Raw genomic sequence first — 9,834 nt, forward strand, 5'->3', positions numbered from 1 at the left:
CACACACACACACACACACACACACACACACACATAATAGCTCCCACATCTTTTAACTGTGTACAAAATCAGTATTACGTGCAGCAATCAGGTGTTTAGGACCATTGTAGGTTAATAAGAAACAGAGTGAAATAATCCAGGAATAAAGCCCTACATTTTTGAGAAAAAAACAGCAATAATCACTGAGATTAAAGTATGAGAAAAACTCAAAAATCTACAGTAAATAAAACCTTAAATGAGTATTTTGCTGTCCTCTGAATACATCCAATGCACGGCAACAGGTCTTCATGATAACGCGGTGATTCTGGACTAAAGTCAACAGTATTTCCTGATCGATAAAGTCTAATTTGATGAGATCATCGGCTGTTTGTGGTGTTAGGAGGTTGATCTAACCTCGCAGAGTGAAGAGTGACGTGGTTCCTCCACAAAAACAATAGTTTCTCTCTCTCTCTCTTTATAATCTCGCAGAATATTTGAATAATTTTCTCCTAAATTAGTGATGTTTTTTTGTTTTTTTTGTTTTCTTTCTCGTAAATGTTCCCTCTAACCTGAGCCGCTGGATGGTTTGTTACAGAGAATCATCTGAGGAGCCGTCGTTGGAAAATGTTTGTAAAAAGGGCAAGAACATCCTAAAAAATATGTGACAGGTGATTGGATGAATCAAACTCTAAGCAAAGTCAGTCGGGAGAAGAGCGAGAACATCTTTCTTGTCTAGAAAAGCCTTCAGTGACGTGAAGAAATACTCTGCAGCTGTGATAGAACTGATGCTGTTGCTGCTTCTAACTCTCCCTCCGCCTCCGGAAGTTATTTATTTTTAGCTGTAATGTCGCTAACACAAAGTCGTAGATGTTAAAGCCGGACTGATCGCATATTTTTGAGAACAAACGTCTTCTAAAGTAACGTTACTGAATCTAAAATGTTAAAACACTAAGATAAATGTTCCCATGATCCGGACCTTCTCTGTGACCGAAACCTCGCCAGACTTCCATACATAGAGATTAACAAATATTATTATTGACCAGATTTTGGAGGATGATTTCACTTAAAGTCTCAGAGCGTCTCCGTCCTACTTTGTGTCCAGCGTGTTGAGGAACAGACTGTGAACGATCTTCCTCTCCTCGTCCGTCGGCGCCACCTTCAGCAGCGACGCCGTGCTGAGGTCCACACGGCGGATTTTATTAGCTGAAGACAAAGAACACAAAATTACACAAAATATACAGAGTTAGACAACTTTATGTTAATTTAACCAAGGTTGTGTCAGGATGTCACACCTTCTCCTTCCTGGAAAAGCTTCTCCTCCTCTGGACCTTCTGGCTTCAGAGGATTTACATAAGCTGCCCTGAAATACAGAAACAAAGTGTTAATATCAAACGTATATATAATATAACAATATATAACTTTAACACAGGTGGAAAGTAACTAAGTAACCAATTTAGAGGTACTTCACGGGAGTCTCTTTCTTTTCATGCTACTTCCTCCTTTTACTCCACTTCACTCATCTGACTTTAACAAATTAAGAGGTTGATTCATTTGAAAATTAATGAATGAACTATTACACGATATCAACTACAAACATTTGATAATAATGTTAATGATGTAAATATATTAGTAGTAATGTTACTGTATAGTGTAGGAGCCATTAGAGACTTCCTGTATACATTAAAGCTCATTCTGTGTGAATGTTCCTGTGTCCTACCTCTTGTTTTCTGGATCCCGGGCCACCATCACAAATGTTGCATCCAGAACCGGAGAATAAGCTCCATTGTAGAACTGAAAGAAGAGTCACATTGTGAGATTACAACTTGTGTCTCGGTCTGGTTTCCAGATGTTTAATACGTCTTATTGTTTGACCATGTTTGTTTACCTGTGACATGTGCATCTTGGCTTCGATAGAGGTCTTTCCCACCCACGTCACGTGACCGGTGAACTTGATGTCGCAGTCAGGATAGATGATGTGCTGCCTCATGTCTGTCCGACGGGGGGGAAACATGAAAAAGTCTTCGTTTATTTTCTGCAAATTAATTAATTAACTGACCAACGACCTAAGACCAAACTTACCAATCTTATCCACCAGGGCGGTGACGATGGACAGAGGAGTCCTCTTCAGCGCCACATTATAGGTGTGAGAGTAGGAGATGAGGACTGAGGAGACGAGGAAGAAAAGATGTTAGTGTTTGACTGTGTTGAACCGTGTGTCGACTTATAATGGAAGTGTGTTTTAGTGATACCTGCTAAACTGTCCAAGTCCTCCAGGATTCTACCAAACCTGAAAAGAGACAAAAGTTAAAGGGAGGTGAGTTCTAGTTCATATGTCTGTGTGTGTGTGTGTTTTTCTATCCTGGTGGGGTCCGTCACCTGACATCACTCACGCTATGTCAGGTGATATAGGTGATATGACCATAGGCATGCGCACTGCAATCAATAGAAAACAGTCTGCTGATATGCCTGGTGCATTTCCTTCAAAGTGGACCCCACAGAGTTTATTTTCAATGCTCTGTTTGTGCCCCAGTGGTCATAGATGGTATTGCGGAGTGAGAACTTGCATTGGTGGGGTCATTTTCCTGACAGTGTGTGTGTGTGTGTGTGTGTGTGTGTGTGTGTGTGTGTGTGTGTGTGTGTGTGTGTGTGTGTGTGTGTGTGTGTGTGTGTGTGTTTACCTGACAGTGTTGTGGAAGGTCAGGTACTTCTCTCTGAGCTGTGGTTCGGAGCCCAGAGGGAGGTGCACCTCCAGGTAGCTGTCCTTCATCCTCTTGGCTGGAAGGTCGCTTTGAGACTTCGCCAACATGGACGACAGTGACACGCGCTCTGACATGGCCTGCTGGTGGTCGCTGCACACACGAGAACATATTCAAAACTGATCCACAAATTATTTCGTTAACATTGCGGCCATTTTCTCTCGGTGGAGATCTTTCTAGCTTCGGTATATTTTTCTATAATTATGTTTATTTTCATGCACCGAAACACCGAAGCAAATTCCTTGCATGTAAAAACCTACTCGGTAATAAACCAGATTCTGTTCAGAAGCCAGTCGCAGTTTACATCAACGTCTGTCATTACATCTCATTCGTGTGAAAATTGTCATAGTTAGAATATAAATTCTTGAGTTGCAAAGTTTGATTGTTGAAATAAAGTGAGTCAGTTACAGTGCAAAATGTTCTCACAAATTTGAGGGGTTGAATTAGTAGAGAATAAAATGTTGAGAAAACTGCACAACTGGCTCAAAGAAGGACTTGATTGGTAGAAATATAACAAAAATTTACCATAGCTGCACAAGTATTTAAAGATTGTTTGTTATCGATAGTTATTAGACACAAAAACAAACAAACAGAAACAAAACAGCAGAAATGTGATGTTCCCTTGTTGCTTTGACACATTTGGTTCAGTACCTCCAGTTAGTGGAAGCTCCCACGATTTCTCTCAGCCTGTTGCGTACTGAAAAACACAAGAAAAACAATCAGATCGTCTATGTGTGTGTGCGTGTGTGTATATGAGTGTGTATGTGTGTGTATATGAGTGTTTATGCGTGTGTGTGTATATGAGTGTGTGTGTGTATGTGTGTGTGTGCGTGTGTGTATATGAGAGTGTGTGTGTGTGTATATGAGTGTGTGTGTGTGTGTATATGAGAGTGTGCGTGTGTGTATATGAGCGTGTGCGTGTGTGTATATGAGTGTGTATGCGTGTGTGTGTATATGAGTGTGTGTGTGTATATGTGTGTGTGCGTGTGTGTATATGAGAGTGTGTGTGTGTGTATATGAGTGTGTATGCGTGTGTGTGTATGTATATGAGTGTGTATGCGTGTGTGTGTATATGAGTGTGTGTGTGTATATGTGTGTGTGCATATGAGAGTGTGTGAGTGTGTATATGAGTGTGTATGCGTGTGTGTGTATGTATATGAGTGTGTATGCGTGTGTGTATATGAGTGTGTGTGTGTATATGTGTGTGTGCGTGTGTGTATATGAGAGTGTGTGTGTGTGTATATGAGTGTGTATGCGTGTGTGTGTATGTATATGAGTGTGTATGCGTGTGTGTGTATATGAGTGTGTGTGTGTATATGTGTGTGTGCGTATATGAGAGTGTGTGTGTGTGTATATGAGTGTGTATGCGTGTGTGTGTATGTATATGAGTGTGTATGCGTATATGTATATGTGTGTGTGCGTATATGAGAGTGTGTGTGTGTGTATATGAGTGTGTATGCGTGTGTGTGTATGTATATGAGTGTGTGTATATGAGTGTGTGTGTATATGAGAGTGTGTGTGTGTATGTATGTATATGAGTGTGTATGCGTGTGTGTGTATATGAGTGTGTGTGTATGTATATGAGTGTGTGTGTGTATGTATACGAGTGTGTGTGTGTGTGTGTATATGAGTGTGTGTGTATATGAGAGTGTGTGTGTGTGTGTGTATATTAGTGTGCGTGTGTGTGTATATGAAAATGTGTGTATATGAGAGTGTGTGCGTGTGTGTGTGTATATCAGTGTGTGTGTGTGTGAGTGTATATGAGTGTGTGTATGAGTGTGTGCGTGTGCGTATATCAGAATGTGTGTGCGTGTGTGTGTGTATATGAGAGTGTGTGCGTGTGTGTGTATATGAATGTGTGTGTGTGCGCATATATGAATGTGTGTGTGTATATGAGAGAGTGTGTGTGTGTACTGCAGTGAAAGCACCAAAAGGTCAAGGCTATATGTTTCATACTGTCTCTGTTACACTTTTGTTTTTGCAGCTGAAGCCTTTAGGGAAACCAGTTCAGTCGTCACTTTAAGCTGACATGACGCACAATCACAAAACATTTTATTGTGATTATGTGCTCTAATAAAGGGCACAACTTATTCCTCAATCTCATAGATCTTTAGTGATCACATTTAAGTGAAGAATCTGATGGTAAATTAAACCGTCAAATGTCCAGAATTCTTGCAGCTCATTGAGGCCCAAAACAGTGAGACAGTATGAAGCACAGAGCACAGATCGAATAGAGACGGCTATAACGTGGGAACCAGCTGCGACAAAACACTGAAGCTCAGTGCAACAGAGGGAAGAAGAAGGTCAACAGATGCCACCATGGAATGCTGCAGGACCGTGGAGCTGGCATGAACATTAAAATCCAAACGCAGTAAAAAGTGTATTAACGAAGGCGTAAAAGAAGACGGTAACATGCAGGAGCCATTAAAGTGCAATTAGAGCAAATTAGAGAGAGACTCGCTACAGGTAGGAGTAGTTCAGATAGATGTGATTTGTCTTGGTTTACCAACACACACCATTAGACACGTGTAAAAGTGGATTTCCTGTGGAGAAACAAAAATGATTGAATGGGTATTTTACACAATTGAAATATGTCACCATGTTACATTTCACTACATTCATTCAACATCAAACATTTGAAGTGCATCCCTCTCAAAACCAGCAGCTGAAGCTGTGTTCAGTGCCACAGTTCTTAGTGCTGACATGGGTTGTTTTTTAGGAAATGAGACATTAGTATGCGCTAGCTAGTAGCGACTCTGACTTCAGCAGGAAGTTCACGACACTGGAGATTTGTGAACTTTTATCTTGAATTTGATCATGATCTAAAATGTCATAAAATGCAGGAAAAGGATCCAAAAGCTCAGGACAATGTCTTCAAATGGCTTGTTTGGTCCAACCAACAGTCCAGAACAGAAGCCTGGTTCTGAACACCTGTAGTTCAGACCCAGGCCTTGAGCATTTATATTGTCATATCCACTGAAAGTAGTCAGCTGATACCGATTCAGAGATCTCAACTCAGGTTATTTTCCAATACCATATGTGGTAAGATCATAAGATCATGCAGCAATAACCTCAAGAGACTGTGGTGAAATCTTATAAAGCTTCAGGGCCCGTTTCTTTGTCTTCTTCAAGGTACGTACGTGTCACGTTTAATGTCCCATTGCGACAGTAAACGGCATCAAAGTCCAGCAAGTGACTGTGTAAAGCCATCACAAGGGAAGCTGTAACCATAAAATGACTTCAAAAAATAAAGCTGCTCAGTTTCACTTCAGTTTTATTATCTGGTACGAACACGTTCTGACCCAGAAGTGACGGACAGGTTTCTCTCTGCCAGCTGATCAAACTGAGTTATTTAAAGTCACTGTGAGGAACTATTACCTGGTCGTAAACCGGTCTCAGTGTAGTCCTGATCCTCTATATGAACCAGTCTCAGTGTAGTCCTGATCCTCTATCAGACCTCCATCAGTAAAGAGACCATCAGAGAGAAGATGGTCTGTTCCTATAGAGTTATTCTTGATGCTCGTCATCGGAGCCACCGGGTTGGATTCTGGTGAAACCAGATGAAATCATGCAGGTTCACCAGAACCTCCTTCAGCTCAGACTCCAGCAGAGACCGGTCCACCGTGGACAGACCCAGATCCTCCAGCAGAGACCAGTCCACCGTGGACAGACCCGGATCCTCCAGCAGAGACTCAGATCCGACTTCACCTGCAACCTTGGACCTGCAGTCGGAGCTCCGGAGGGAGGAGCAGAGCTTCTCCTCTCTGCTGGAGACCCAGGACGTATTGCTGGACCCGCTGGAGGGAAGGGAGGCACGGGAGAACCAGAACCAGGACTGAGAGGGGCAGACTGTCAGACCTGCTGCAGTAACATGAGAGGTTTTCTAAAGAGACTCTGGTGCTCAGAGACACTACAGCTTTAGTCCACAGGGACCAACAGAACCAACACGAGTTAAAGTTCCTCACTGTAACTTTAAATATTTCATTTTCTATTTGAATCGTTGGTAAAGTTCTGAGATGTTGGAGGGATTCACAGGTCTGGAAACAGCTCAGTCAGCAAAAAAAAATAGAATCCAATGTGAAAAAAAACTAAACTTCCTGTACAACCAGGACGGCACTGATGTCTATAATGAGTCAGTCACGTCAAACAGGAAGCACGGCGGCCATCTTACCCTCAGCCATGTCCGGCGCCCGGCCTGGCTTGGACACGCCCCCCGAACAAAACGACCTGGTCGTCACGGACGCAGCCGACCGCAGCAGCAGGAACCTGCAGGCCACAAGAGGACATGACAGAATACTGAATAAACACACCATGAGAGGACCTTTGAGTCAAGGAATCCAGTTACATCCACACGCATCCTATTCTAAATATAACCGCCATCTGATCTGTGTTTAATCCTGCTGCACCACAGACAGACGCTCACTGATGGCAAACCTGTATTGTTGCCAAACACTCCATTAAAAACAGAAGAAGAAGGTCACACAGCACAGTTAATCCAGACGCTACTTCTTACGCAATAAAGAGACAACACCCCACAACCACAGCTCCGCTTTCCAAGACTTTTACTCCACGATAGTTCAGAGACAAATACATTTAAAACTTGTAAAAAGTACAATATTTACCTCTGAGATGTAGCACAGTAAAAAGTACAATATGTACCTCTGAGATGTAGTACAGTAAAAAGTACAATATGTACCTCTGAGATGTAGTACAGTAAAAAGTACAATATTTACCTCTGAGATGTAGTACAGCAAAAAGTACAATATTTACCTCTAAGATGTAGTACAGTAAAAAGTACAATATGTACCTCTGAGATGTAGTACAGTAAAAAGTACAATATGTACCTCTGAGATGTAGTACAGCAAAAAGTACAAGAAGTATAAAAATGCACAACATGGAAATACTTAAGTGTACAAGTACAGGTACATACATTTTGCACTTAAGTTATACTTAGTTGCATTTCACCATGACACCCAGTAGTATATGTATTAGTTTGACCGGCTTCAATAACTTAAACACAGTGTAAAACTGTACATTTCTTCACTGTGAAGTACTGTATTGTCTCTATACTATGAGAGTACTTCTTGTGTCTATCAGTGGTATGTACATGACACACCCTGTGTGTATACAATGAAAACCCACTCTGCTTCAGGCCTGGTTAACTATGACCACGTGGAGCCACGTTTTTGATCACACTGACCTCGGTGAGAGCATCGTAGTGTCCCGGATGTAACCGTTAAACGTTCAGGGGTCCAAAAAACAGAGGGTGGAATCACTCTTCAGGGTACTGCGGTGCAGAGGTGCCAGTCAAGTCAGGACGACCACAGCAACGACTTCCGGGTTGGCGTTTAGCCCCGCTCACTACGTGATGACGCAGAACATAACGTCAAAACAACGCATGCGCTTCTTCTTCTTTCCTGTCAAATGGTTCATTCCATTTTTTTCAGCAACATTTCCCATGAATCTTTTTTTTTTTAAATTTAAAATAAATGTCTCATACATGTATAAAAAAAGGATAAAATATATGCATTAAAACCTTCATTATATATATATATATATATACATGTATATATATACAATATTTAAATAATAATTTAAAGTATATATAAATATGTAAAATATATATAAAATAATTCAAGAATAATTTGAGTATATATTCATATTATTCTTAATTATTGTATTTATATATATATATACAATATTTAAATATTTAGAATATATATATATATATATATATTTATATATGTAAAATATATATACAAAAAAAAGGACTACAATTCCATTGAGACCATTTTCAGCAGGTGAGTGACATCATTTAGTTTTGTGCCTGAGATTGGCTATTTTGTTTTTCCTTGAAAATATGTCACTGTTTTTGTAAGTTTATTTGTTATGAGGCTGAAATGTTGCTGCATGACAGGAATGACATTATCAGAGGCTATGTTGCCACTGACATTATTTATGTCACAGCAGTAGCATAGTGTATTCTGATAACTGATATCAAAGATGGTTGTAGTCACACAATGGCACACTGTTTGCTGAAGACAGGTTCCACTTGAAAGTGGCAGTGGCATTTTATGGAAATTGGTTTGATTCACGAACAGTGATGCCGTAAATGTATTCTTTTGACTTTATGGACAAAGTAGCGCAACACAGCGTCTTAAATAAAGGAATGTATCTCTTTTATCTCATCCATTTTCTTGTTCGGATACATGAAAGGCTTTTTAAATGACAATAAAGTGATTTAGTATTTGCTGATGTGCCCTGAAACTGGCCAATGTATGACATACATATATATATACAGATATATATATATATATATATATATATATATATATATATATATATATATATATATATATATATATATATATATGTATGTACCACTGATATGAATGGCATACCCCTCTGATTCAACGGCATATACCACTAACATGAACTTTCAAGCGACACCATGCCTTCAGGAAACGGTGTGCGGTTGGAAAAGTACTGGCATACCACTGTAGGGATCGGTACACCACTGAACAACAGTAGCATACCACTGTAGGGATTGGTACATACCACTGAACAACAGTAGCATACCATCGGCCACTTTTTGATCTCAGCGTCACGCCCTCAGATGCTGAATTAAAATAGTATCAAGCACAGTGTAATAGAACTGCATCACAGTAACTTTGCTGCACATTTTCCCCAAAATGTCTCTGCAAATACAATTTACAGTCAACTAATAGAAGATATTAATAAAAGTTTGATTTGGTGATGTCATTTATAATAGAACGTCTGCATTACAAAGTGAATGTGTAGTTTTAAAGATGTTGCATTATGGGAAAAGGATCTTTGGACCTTGACCCAAACTATAGCATGGACTAAAAGTCAGAATACCTCAACCTTTACTCTCTCTCTCTCTCTCTCTCTCTCTCTCTCTCTATATATATATATATATATATATATATATATATATATATATATATATATATATATATATATATATACTACAGTCTAAATCCCTCTCACCCAAAACTCTGCAGCCAGTATTGTGACTAAGAAGCCTGATGACATGTCACTGACTCTGGCTTCCTCACACTGGCTACCTGTTGCTTTT

At 40.1% G+C, this 9,834-nt stretch overlaps 1 protein-coding gene across 1 annotated transcript in view; it reads right to left on the reverse strand.

The window, feature by feature from the left end:
- The window catches only part of acot9.1 (acyl-CoA thioesterase 9, tandem duplicate 1), a 10,150-nt gene extending 2,080 nt beyond the window's left edge, over positions 1-8,070 (reverse strand). The window contains exons 1-11 of the mRNA XM_079181576.1: positions 7,936-8,070; positions 6,907-7,001; positions 5,252-5,278; positions 3,387-3,432; positions 2,658-2,828; positions 2,229-2,266; positions 2,059-2,142; positions 1,865-1,968; positions 1,697-1,770; positions 1,272-1,339; positions 1,071-1,182 (exon numbers count right to left, since the gene is read on the reverse strand). Coding sequence (XP_079037702.1) covers positions 1,071-1,182; positions 1,272-1,339; positions 1,697-1,770; positions 1,865-1,968; positions 2,059-2,142; positions 2,229-2,266; positions 2,658-2,828; positions 3,387-3,432; positions 5,252-5,278; positions 6,907-7,001; positions 7,936-7,949 — 833 coding nt within the window. The 5' untranslated portion in view covers positions 7,950-8,070. The remainder of the gene's footprint in view (positions 1-1,070; positions 1,183-1,271; positions 1,340-1,696; positions 1,771-1,864; positions 1,969-2,058; positions 2,143-2,228; positions 2,267-2,657; positions 2,829-3,386; positions 3,433-5,251; positions 5,279-6,906; positions 7,002-7,935) is intronic.
- Positions 8,071-9,834: the final 1,764 nt, after the last annotated feature.

The sequence above is a fragment of the Pholis gunnellus genome, assembly GCF_910591455.1.
Source record: "Pholis gunnellus genome assembly, chromosome: 20".
Lineage (NCBI taxonomy): Eukaryota > Metazoa > Chordata > Actinopteri > Perciformes > Pholidae > Pholis > Pholis gunnellus.